This window comes from Solanum dulcamara, chromosome 1, assembly GCF_947179165.1.
Source record: "Solanum dulcamara chromosome 1, daSolDulc1.2, whole genome shotgun sequence".
Lineage (NCBI taxonomy): Eukaryota > Viridiplantae > Streptophyta > Magnoliopsida > Solanales > Solanaceae > Solanum > Solanum dulcamara.
Genome location: NC_077237.1, coordinates 82,265,386 through 82,277,877, shown reverse-complemented (window position 1 = coordinate 82,277,877; position 12,492 = coordinate 82,265,386). Strand labels below are relative to the sequence as shown.

Here is a 12,492-nt window from a genome sequence, read left to right as displayed (position 1 = left end):
TATAATATAATTTTAATACATATTAGTGAGAATACTTTATAAAACTCATATAATACAAGTTTTATTCATGGATAATTTATTTATCACATATTTTAATACACTTATAATATATTGTGTCAATTTTTTACCAAACAAGTATAATATATTTTAAAATACTTATAATGCATTTATATTTCATGCATAATTCACTTTTAATACATAGTAGATATATCATAATATTGCTATATATTGCTATAAATGATAATAAATAAAAAGTATCGCTAAAATCAGTAATTATTTATTAAAAAGTATTTTTCCTAGTAATTTTTTCCACAAAAAATATAGTCCATTTACACAAAAAATGATCAAATAGGCCCAAGGACATAAGGCCTTTTTTTTCTTTTCTTTTCATTTTCATTTTTTCTTTGCAATGTTGATTTTTTTAAAAAAATAAAAAATTATTTTTCTGTGTTTTTTTCTGCGTTTTTTAAAGAAAAAATGTACTCTTTTTTTTTCAAAACTTTTTTCATGGATTTGTTTTCATCTATCTATATTTATAAATGGTGTAAAAATATGTATATATATAATATACAAACAATTATGTAGTGTATATATAATGTATCGATATTGTATAAATGATGTATAAACATGTATATGTGATATATAAATAATTATGTAATGTATAAATATTTATTTGATTATCATGCATTCCACCTTAATAAATAAAATAATAAACAAAAAAATAAGACAACATAAATACTCATTTTTTCCACAAAAGAAGTGAAACAATTATAAAAGAATAAATAAATAAAAAAGAAACAAATAAATAAATAAATTAATTGCAACGATTTTTTTTAAAAGAGCATAGCAAATTTTTAAAAAAATAAGAAAGCAAATAGCCCACTTGCTTTGCACAGCCGAGGGCCATTGGCCATTATTTTGGTAAGATAAAAAAAAAAGAAAAATTTATATAAATGTACTACATTAAGAAATATTTACTATTTATAGTAATAATATTATTTTCACTGAATACTTATAATACAATTTTAATACATATTATCGAGAATAATTTATAAAAATTATATAATATAAGTTTTATTCATGGATAATTTATTTATCACATATTTTAAAACACTTATAATACATTTATATTGCATGCATAATTCACTTTTAATACATAGTAGATATATCATAATATTGCTATAAATGATAATAAAAAAAAATATCTCTAAAATCAATAATTATTTATTAAAAAATATTTTTCCTAGTAATTTTTCCTAAAAAAAATGACTCTTTTTTTTGAAAACAAAAGGACCGAATGGCCACGGCCTGTAATTTGCCCCACTTTAAATCCCTTAAATTTGGACTATGCTTCCGTAAGCCCATTGACAAACTTCGTTCCAGGTTTTATATACTTCAACTTCAGTCAATGAACTTCAAGAAAATTGGTGGTGTGGCGTTGCAAATTCACATCAAATCAATAATTTGGATCGATAATAAAGGTTATTGGGTTAATAGTTTGAATTATTGGTTGATTTTGTAATAGTTCAATATCCTATAATTTTTGAGATATTGATTCGGGTCTCGATTTTTCATTTTCTTTAATGGATTAACCAATAATCCAATAAGAAAAATAAAGTTACATTTTCACTCTTATGTACATTTTATTCTTCTTATGAAATATATATCATGAGAATATTTTTGGTACTAGTAGTACTTACGACTGCACAAAATTGTTAATTAAATTTTTTCACTTTCTATCCATCATCTGATTTTCTGTTTTTAGTAAAAAAAAATAAAAAATTAACAAACTTATGTAGGAAATGATCGAGACGACCTTATTGGTAAACCCGATTATCAAAGCATTATTGACTGATAACCAATAACTCGATCATTAAAACCTTATTAATTTAACTATTCATTTTGCATACCATACTATAAACTCGATAATTGATCGATAATGTTTACATCCAAACTTACTGAACCAACTAATAAACATCCCTACTTGTGTCCTTGTGAATTTGATGTATGCATCTATAAGTTTTAGTATAATAATATTTCTTAGAAGGTTTCTTGTTGATCTGTTCCAAACATAGGGATGACAAATGGAGTTTTAGGTTTAATTTAGGTATGATAAAATAGTGGTGAATCATTAAACGAGTTATTGCTCAACCATGCCCAATGGTTAGTTGATTGTTTGGGTTAAGATGGGTTAAATAATGAGTCATAAGATAACTCGAAAGCCCGCCCCCGCTAGCTAACATAGAAAGAGATTCCCGGATAGCAGTAGTCTCCCGAAGACGAAGCGAGGAAGGCAGCTACTTTGATTCAAAAGAAAGGCGAAGGGTTTGGCATGAAGGCCCACATATTTTGAATCTCGGCTCCCCTCAATCGATCCTTGTTACCTTAACTCCCTTCTCCCGGGATGAAGGGTTGATGCTTTTATAAGCCTTGATCGGAGCCTGGTCTTCTCCGCCTCAGCTTGAGAGCTCCTTTCTTACCTGAGCCGCACCTTCGACATAAACTTGGCAACTAAGTCGGAAGGAGGGCTTTGGGCAAAGAGCAACTCTCGCCGTAACCACTGCTAGTACACTCGCCCACCTACTAGATCTCCTCTTTTTGGGTAAAAGTCCTCAAAACAGTGCATCTCGCCTCGGAGGTCCCGAGAGTACATGCCAGACGAAACGACGGTGGCTCCATACGGCTTTTCCATTATTTTGGATGTTCCTGCTCGTGCCCGGATAGAGAATGGGCACGACTCCCCCTCTCCCCGTTCTACCGTCCAAACAGGCCGGCCGCCTGCTACACTGGGCGGCATTCTCTTCAGTCTCCCGATGCAATTGGGCTATTTCCGCAGGAGAAAGGCCTACTGGAATCTCGTTGAGGTCTGGAAGCGCAGGTGCAGGATCCGCGCAAAAGGCTATTGAAGGGGCGGCGAATGCTGGAAGTCCATCCCTCTTGGGCATGGGGACGATGTTCGAAATCCAATCTCTTGCGCACCAATCCAGGGGCTAAGGGACCCAATTCTTAAGACTGAAGATGCAACCAATCTCTTTCTTCATATACGAGACCGTCTGGCTTCCCTCCAGTGCCTTTGACTATTGCTACGGTCATCAACCGCAGCATTGAATTGAGACTTTCCAGCTATCCTCTTGCCTAGCAGGCAAAGATTTACCTCCGTGGAAAGGATGATTCATTCGGATCGACATGAGAGTCCAACTACATTGCCAGAATCCATGTTGTATATTTGAAAGAGGTTGACCTCCTTGTAACTCTTTCAAATTTTGATTTCTTTATTTATTTTTCTTATAATTATTTAATTACCAAACAAAACTAATAAAATTCTATTTTCTCTATGATAGTTATATACAACATATCAAACAAGAAAGATCTATTTAAATATTTTGATAACGTTTTTCATAGGTAAATTTGGATGACATATTTAATCCTTATTAACACGACTTTCAAATATGTTAAATTTGAGCAGATCATGATATGCTGAGAGCTAATAAATGAGTGAATCGCTAATCAACTGAAAGGATTACATAAGTCATATTTTTATGGACTAATTTTACATTTCGCGCCCACACAAAAAGAGGGAAATTTTATTAGTTGATGTTGTGTGGAAATTACCACCATGTGTGAATGAAAAAGATACCATTAGTAATTGTGATCCATAAACTAAGTTCCATTTGGTGCTAACATGTTTGTTCTTAATTTCTTAGTGTTTTTAATAATTAGTATATAGTTTAGGTTAGTTGGATATTCTTGTGGTTTGAATTTATTCGATCTCCATATAATTAGCACTAAGAATACCAAACTTTCAAGTGCTCCTTAAATTTATTATAAGCTATGGAATTATGCATATGTTTCTGGTGAGGCTGTGAATTATTATTCTCCATCCTAAGCCTATTTGAGCGGAGAGAGAATCTTGACTCATCAACTTGCCATGCCCCATTATTTGTCGAAAGCTCCAGTTACTGCAAGCAAGGTTATATGCACTTACAAAACATATTTGAGTTTTCGCTATAGTAATTTTTCGAGTACAATTGATGTTGTCTAAGTGTTTTTGATAAAAAAAAAAAAGTAGTAGTTATATATCTTTCATGTTTTCACTACTTTTGGATTTGACAGAATTGGATTTTAGAAGATTTATGGAAACTGCCCCCATATAAAGACTATGTTCATTGTGTGGCACCAAGTTCATCATATACATGTAAGTGATTTCTTATGAATTCTTGAAATTAGGACTATTCTGTTGCTTATCTTTCATAGTGCATTTTAATCTCCAGCTCCTCCAGAGTCTCGAGGCTACTTGCTCGTTCATGCAAATGGAGGACTCAATCAGATGAGGGCAGGGGTCTGTATTTTTCGACTCCCCTTCCTCTATTAACCTGTCGATTTCTTCTTTCCAAAATTGAGAAGACTCGTCTTATGATCATAAGAACCAGTAATTATGCCTATTCTCTCTTTCCCTTCCCCTTTCTTGTCTTCTTTCCTGGTTTTACCGTGTGATATTGTTACGTTGCATATGTCCTTTTGAATGAATGGCATAATTTTGGTTAACAGAATATTTTGGTTTACGTTTCTTAATTCTTGTGGTATCGTAACATTTATTAGTTTCTATTTCAATTACTTCCCTAAGGTAACATCATGTCATAAGCCAGCTTACACATGCTTCTTCCTAATTCATATATTGTTTGGCTTGTCATTGTGTTAGCTGAAAGCAGCTATTGTTACTTTCCAGATATGTGACATGGTTGCTGTTGCTCGTATCATAAATGTTACTCTTGTAATCCCGGAGCTTGATAAGGGCTCACTTTGGAAGGATTCTAGGTGTGCCAAATGATAATTCCTTTGGCATTTCACGATATATACCGTCTTTTTCAATCTTTTTTCTCTTGAATTAATCAGCAGCATCTGCTGCAAAATTGTGTATGTTGATTGATACGCTTACGCCCTCCTCTTAAACTGCAGCAATTTCTCTGATGTGTTTGATGAAGACTATTTCATTAATTATTTGGCTAATGATGTAAGGATTGTCAAAAAGCTACCAAAGGAACTTGCATCTGCAACTAAAGTAGTTAAGCATTTCAGGTTGGTCTGGTGTAGATTACTATAAGAAGGAGATAGCTAACATGTGGGATGCATATCAGGTACAGTTAAACCTCTCTATAACGACAATGTTTGTTCCGATACTTTTTTTTGTTATACTGTAATAATGCTCTTATAGAGAATATATAATATAACATAACATGAAAAATCGGTTCACGAAAAACATAGTTGTTATAAAGCATCATTGTTATAGAGAGGTTTGACTGTATTTTGCACATATCTTCACACAAAAACAACACAAAAGGAAAAAGAAAATTATTTTTGGCTAATTTATCAAGCTTAAATTTTTAGGTGATTCGAGCAGCCAAGTCTGACTCAAGATTGGCAAATAATAACCTGCCTCCTTATATTCAGAAGTTGCGTTGTCGTGCTTGCTATCAAGCCCTCCGATTTGCTCCCCCAATTGAAGCGATGGGAAAGGTACTCTGACCATGTTGTTGACACTTATTTTTGTTTCAGTACTATGTCCGCTGGTTACTTATCAAACAGTCTCTTTTATTTGCAGTTGTTGGTTGATCGGATGCAATCCTATGGTCCATACATTGCTTTACATTTGCACTACGAAAAAGACATGCTTGCCTTTAGTGGATGCACACATAATCTATCCCCAGAAGAAGCTCAAGAATTAAGGGCAATCAGGTAGGTTATTATGGCCTGAAATTAGAACTCAAAAGCATATGCTTGTAGTAAATGCTTGCACTACTCACTATTTTTTCGTGTTGTTTAGTTCCTGAGTGACACAGTTTTCAAGTAGAATACTCAGATTTTAAGGATATGAAAACGAAGTAAGTTGAAAAGGTCCGTTAGGTGCCATTAATTATGGCAATTAACATCCCAAGTAAATTTTTACAATGTTCATCAATATAAAATGATCGAGTTCAGGATTACAATGCAGACCATCATGTTATACCAGTTTATGTTTACAGATTGATACTGAGATGACATACATAGAAATAGGTCATAAGTACCATATCTAGACTTTATATAGACCACTAAACTTCACATACTTTGTCATGTCTAAATCAATTTTTCGACAAATGAAGTGTGGACATACTTTTATTTGTACTGTACATTAGCTTTGTCAATACCTAGACTATTCGAATTTATAAGTGAGTTGCTTTTATTCATTGCATCTAACATTTGTAGGGAAAGCATTCCATGGTGGAAAGTGAAAGACATTGACCCTGTAATACAGAGAGCCAAAGGCTATTGTCCGTTAACTCCAAGGGAGGCCGGGTTGTTCCTTTCTGCTCTGGGGTTCACATCGAACACCCGGATTTATATAGCTGCAGGAGAGATATATAGGGGAGATTCTCATATGTCTGTTCTAAAGACGCGCTATCCCTTATTATTAAACAAGGTTTGCCTCAAATTTTTCCTCAATGTTTTGCCCCTTGAAGATGGAGTTTTTATTGAACAGTAATCATCTTCGTTACCTAATCTGATATTTTCCCCTCCATGTTCATGTCTACTACCTGCTTAAACGAACAATTTCGTGTCTTGTCCATCTTGCAGGAAAAGTTGGCATCTGATGAGGAACTTGAACCATTCAGAAAGCATGCATCTCAATTAGCTGCAATAGACTATATTGTGTCAGTTGAGAGTCACATATTCATTCTTCGTATTCAGGGAATATGGCAAGAGCAGTTGAGGGACATCGTCGGTTTCTTGGACACAGGAAAACAATATCTCCTGATAGGCAAGATCTTTTTCCATGAACATGCATTATGAATATTAGTATTTGGTCTGCTAGAAGTATTAGACTTACCTACTTATATTTGCCTTGTATCATCAGGAAAGCTCTTGTCCAGATTTTCAACAAACTTGAGCTTGGTATGATGAAAGAAGGACGAGAACTTTCAAGTCGTGTTATTGATATTCACAAAGGAAGGTATGTCATAGTACAATATGTTACAATAAGTTATAGTAAAACAGATTGCTGGCAACGCGATTGCTCTGTTGGTCATGTACCTTTTTCCTCTAGCAATGAACCAATATTGTGTTAATCTTGTTTCTTTGGTTTTTGTTGCTCAGGCAAGGATCGCCTAGGAAGAGAAAAGGACCTATTTCAGGAACCAAGCCAATGGAGAGGTTCCGTTCAGAGGAGGCGTTTTATGTAAATCCGTTGCCAGATTGCTTATGTCAAAGGGAGTTGTCATACACAAACGATTCTCATAATTCTCACACTTTATTGACCACTAAATCACACCCTTGGGCAAGATGTAAATTAATTTTCAGATTAATAGTGTCAGCATATATTCTCATCTGTTTGTTAAATTGCAAATGACATCAAGACTGACCCAAGGACAAAAATTCGCCGATATAACTTCCTTATGCAATGGAATAGTAGTACAAACAAACGACAAGCAGCATATTTTTGGGGGGATGAGGTGGGTGGTGTTGGTATATGAGGAGGATAAACAGTGTGATGGGAAAAAAAAGGCTTTATTGCTGGATATGTTGATCCTCCGACTGAACATATTTGAAGTGTACCAGATTGTACTGGATGATCAACAAGTATAAGAGTCGAGTAAAGAAATTTGTACTCTTTAAGTCATCATAAGGACTAAGGATCCTAAACAATTCACTCGTTACAACCTTACACTAGTTCCATTAGAAAGACAACTTTATTGATCACAATTTGTTCACAGAGAACACCCTTCTCAATTGAGAGTTCAGATGCAGTAGAGTTGGAACCAAAATATGTGGTGGTTTACAGTGGTCCTGGAAAGGTGCCATTCTCCCTCTGCTCATTCCATCTATCAATCTGCAGCCACGATTAAAGCAAAGCATGTTATCATCAAAAGGAAGGACCAAAAGAAGCTGAAACCATGAGGAGATTGTCATGAGCATGTAAAGAAACACATTATCCCATAACGTCTACGCCGCCTCTTGTGGACGGATGAGACTTGTGAAGTCAAATATCACACGGTGACTAGAATATATCAAAGTTGCCAACAATTCATTTGCCCCTTCAAAATAATAGACATACTGCTTTCACTCGTCTGTTTATTTAGGCAAGTTGGTTTCATTCGTTGCTGCCCCTTTAAGTAATACCCAACCACTTGCTCATAGAGAGATTCATATCTTTGAACTACTGTGGCATTGACTTGTTTAGTCTCAAAAATTTATGTCAGAGCAGGGATTTTAATTTGAATCACAGCTTTTATCAATGGCAACCACACAGCATGCTAAGCCAGATCTATCACAACCACAGCCCCAGCCCAAAAGTATGGATGGTACAAGAGCTTCAGAACTCATCTGCATTAACTTTGCCGTGCAATTGGAACACAACTCTGCTAAAACCCTCAATTTGTCAGCAAATTATAATCAACACCAATACAAAGCTCTAGAAGTGATCCCAAGATTGCTCTTAGACCAACTAAACCCCACACTACGAGACCACTATTAACAATATTAGACTCCACAGAAGTCAATACCCTACTGGTCTCTTTAGCTCTCCAACTTTCACCTTTGTACTTTCATCATCTGAAAATCATTCCAAATCCTTTTCGTCAATGTTATTTTATAGAGGGATTTGGTCTCGCATTTTAGGATTGATCTATTGTTGAGAAAAAAGCACAAAGAATCTTTCTGCTGACTTGCAAATACTAATAAAGCGAGTTTTGCATTCAGAATACTTATAAGAGTTAATGGTCAAAAACACACCTAAACTATCGCTTTTTTGCGAGTCTCATACCTCAACTATCCATTGTTCCATTTACCAACCTAAACTATCATTTTCTATTGTGTTAGAAAAAACTAAATGCTAAGTTGGCCTACGCGCACCTATTGTTGATTTGGAATAAATATTTGGTCAACTCAATATTGAGGCGTGTTTAGTTTAGGTAGGTAAAGGGAACAACAAATAGTTGAGGTATGAAACTCGCGCAAAAGTGTATTTTAGGGTTGTGTTTTTTACCATTAACTCTACTTTTAAACCAATTGAGACATCAACATTTCAAAATTTAGTGATTTCTGTTCTCAATTAATAACATTTATAAATCAAGACTGTTATTCCACTTTAGAACCTGAAGGCTTCTGTCCAACAAATCCTAGGAGAATTGGTATTATAAGTGGAGTGGTGACTTCTACTTTACCCCATATTTGCCCAACGTTTAGCTGAACATCGGGATTACAGCATATGTACAACCAAAAGCATATACACACATTATGTATATACATATTAAAATGTATATGGTACACACACACACACATAATCCAATCTCGCAAATGCAAAATACAAAACAAAACATACCCATTCACCAGGGCAAAGGGATCGGTAATACTTGGCAAACTTGTCACATTCAGGAGCACCTTCACCCTTTGCAGCTATGCATCTGAAAGATAAACCAACCAAATATAGTTGATACTTCTTGGATAGATTACAAAATTAGATACAACCACAAAAGAGCAACGGGCAGTATAGCTATGTCTACTGACCGATGATATTCAACATATCTTGTGAAGCAGTGCCTTGTCTGATTTGTAGTAGGGAAGCGGAAGTCAGCAGGCGCAGTCTCAAGCTAGTTGACAATCGTGATAAAAACCACAACACAATCAATGGATAAGATATAGCCAGTACATAAAAGTCAAAATTGATTGTCCAGTCAATCTAACCTTAATCTCAGGGGTCTCATCTGCTGATTCTTGATTCTCATTCCCAGAAGTATCATCTTCAGTACTTATGGTGCTTTCTTCACTGGCAGCCTCTACAGGAGGAGAGGCTTCATTGATTTCCGGTGTTGTTGAGTCAGAGGCTCCACTGCTTTCTTCAGGTGTGGCTGGCACAGCTTCACTACTCTTAACCGCTGGGGTTTCCTCAGTTTTGGAAGTCTCTTCCTCAGATGGAGCAGTTGAAGAGGTCTTAACCTCAGTTTCTTCCACTGGATTTGCCACGGTGGTGGATTTCTCTTCTTTCTCTTTCAGTAAATATTGCTGCACATTCAGGAGTTAAAGAAAAAATTGTCATTTTCTGGAAAAACAGCTATCAGGTAAAAGAGAATCTAAGAGGAATAACGAAGCAAATGGTTGTCGATGTGTCCTATAATATAGACCTATTAGAAATCCCACAGAAGTATTGTCATGAATCAAAAAAAATAATCCATGGGAGTACCCACATTATCTATAAATCCATTTAAAGGAAGACTTAAGGAGCTTACAAGCTCATAAATAGGCCAAAGAGACATGCCACGATTTGCAAAAAAATTTGTTTGTCATTTGCTGAAAAAAACCCTGTCAGGGAGAAGAAAATCTCTGTGGAAAAATAAAGCAAATGGTTTTAGATGTGTCCTGTAATAAAGATATGGGGAATCCCACAGAAGTATGGACAGCAAAATAATTTCCATAGGAGTGCCCACATTCATCTATAATATCCAAATAATGGAAGAATTGAAGAGCTTACAAGCTTGTAGATAGGCGAAGGGGATGTGCCAGGAAACCTTCTCCAAGTCAATATTAAAAAGTTCCTAAAAGAATCGTATTGAATCCATGGCTTTCTTTTGGGAAGGCCTATTGCAGCATAGAATGTTGTTACACGAGCTTTTATGTACCTTTTTAAAACAATAACTAATTTTCCAGCCAAAGATTCACAGAAGAATCTTAATGAAACATTGACATTAAAAACAGGATGAGAAACGGAAATGCAGGATTTGGAGAAAGATTTCATTACCTCTGGAATGCATTTTTTCATGTTAAACAGTTACCAGAAAAATATTGCATGTGAAGCATGGACGTGAAATTATCTTTCCTATAAGAAAACTAATTTGTGTTCCAGCTACCACCCAACATAGAAACCACTTTTCATCATCGGAAAAATCAAGATGCCTCCGACCGAGGGGACAGTAAACTTTGAACTTACATATGTTATAAGCAGTGGCGGACCCAGGAATTTTATGACGGGGGTTCAAAAAAAATTAAACACACTAATCAGAAAAAAAATGTGCTTACTCGGATTCGAACCCGCGAGCTTGAGACAAGCTAAGGCGAAATATTGAACCCCATTTGCCACTGAGCTAGTCCTTTGGCTTATGCTCAGGGGGTTCAATGTTAAATATATACACATAAATTAAAATTTTTATCTTATATATACAGTGTAATTTTTTAACGAAGGGGGTTCGGATGAACCCCCTGAACTTGCCTTGGGTCCGCCCGTGGTTATAAGCAGTTGTAAGAAAAATTTCAACATTAGTTTCAGTTACATCTTATACAACCAGCTTTTGACAAACTTACCAAGTAAATACCACTTTCTCTGGCCTTCCTTTTGAGTTACTTCAGTTTTTATAAAGAAACAGCTTTTTAACACAATTTTCCTAACAACCAACTAAAGGTATAATATGTCCTTAAACCAAACATACCCTGAAAATGATCCACTTTCCTTTTGCTTTATTTTTCTCCACTTTTGCACCTAGACACCTTAATAAGCAAATAACAGATTCCATTTTACTTTAGTTAGGGATGACAAATGAAGTGGCATGAGGCAGGTTAACCATTACACCACAAGAGTTTTAGCCTGCCCGTCCCTCTCAACATATTCTCTTTTTTTGCTCCACTGTCCTGTGCAGATCCGTTCTACCCCGCTTAAGTTCTCTTTTTTCTTTTTCTCCCACGGTTATTTAGTTACACCTAACAAGTACAAGATTTCATTATTCTCTAAAATTTCATTTAACCGTCCCAGTCCCGCCCTACCCTGTGATGCTTTTGCTTTTTTTAAAAAAAAAAAATCTTCTAACCCACCCCATGTTTCTGCATTGTCTTGCCTCACCCCCCCCCCCCCTGTTACCATCTCTAACCTCAATCACTTCATCGTGTAAACCAAAAATCCTGTACATAGATAGGAAAACAGCCAATCCAATAAACTAAAACTCTTATCAAATTAGAACTAGTAATAGCTGAAAAATCCAATGATCATCAGCTGATTATCTGCTCTTTTTTCAACAATTAAATTCTCGATCCCTCTTGCACCACTATCTATTAAAAGAAGCCTCATTTAAGATGCAAAACCGATGAATCTATATCGGATTCAACAAAAATCAAATTCGTCAGAAACCAAAAAAATTAATAAAATTCAATCAACTATGGCGTCAATTCCAATTAGTGATTTCGTCTCTATATATGTTCCTTTCAAATTAAAATATCATTGCAAAGATGTATCATCAACTATCAAATGAAGAAAAAAAACACAATTGGACGACTAAAGAGACCAAATCAATAGAAGATACTGAAAAAAGAAGTACCTCAGATAAAGATGGAGATTTTGAGTTGTCTATTTCGGCCATTGACAAGGAGATTAGCTGATGGCTTAGGCTTTTTTGGTAGAAAGTTGGAGTAAAGTGAGTGTAGAAGCTACGGGACAGTGGAGGCAAGAAACCGGGAGGCTATCAGTCGTTAAACACGTTG

The 12,492-nt window shown here is 35.3% G+C and overlaps 1 protein-coding gene and 1 pseudogene across 1 annotated transcript; one reads left to right on the top strand and one right to left on the bottom strand.

The window, feature by feature from the left end:
• Positions 1-2,651: 2,651 nt before the first annotated feature.
• On the top strand, positions 2,652-7,484 carry LOC129894818 (O-fucosyltransferase 7-like; annotated as a pseudogene).
• A 39-nt stretch (positions 7,485-7,523) lies between these two features.
• Positions 7,524-12,492, bottom strand: LOC129880294 (cytochrome c oxidase subunit 6b-1-like). Its single transcript, XM_055954271.1, has 5 exons — positions 12,330-12,492; positions 9,715-10,032; positions 9,538-9,620; positions 9,353-9,434; positions 7,524-7,861 (listed from the first exon to the last, which is right to left on the bottom strand). Exons 1-5 carry the CDS (start codon positions 12,369-12,371, stop codon positions 7,808-7,810), a joined length of 579 nt encoding a protein of 192 aa, XP_055810246.1. The 5' UTR covers positions 12,372-12,492; the 3' UTR covers positions 7,524-7,807.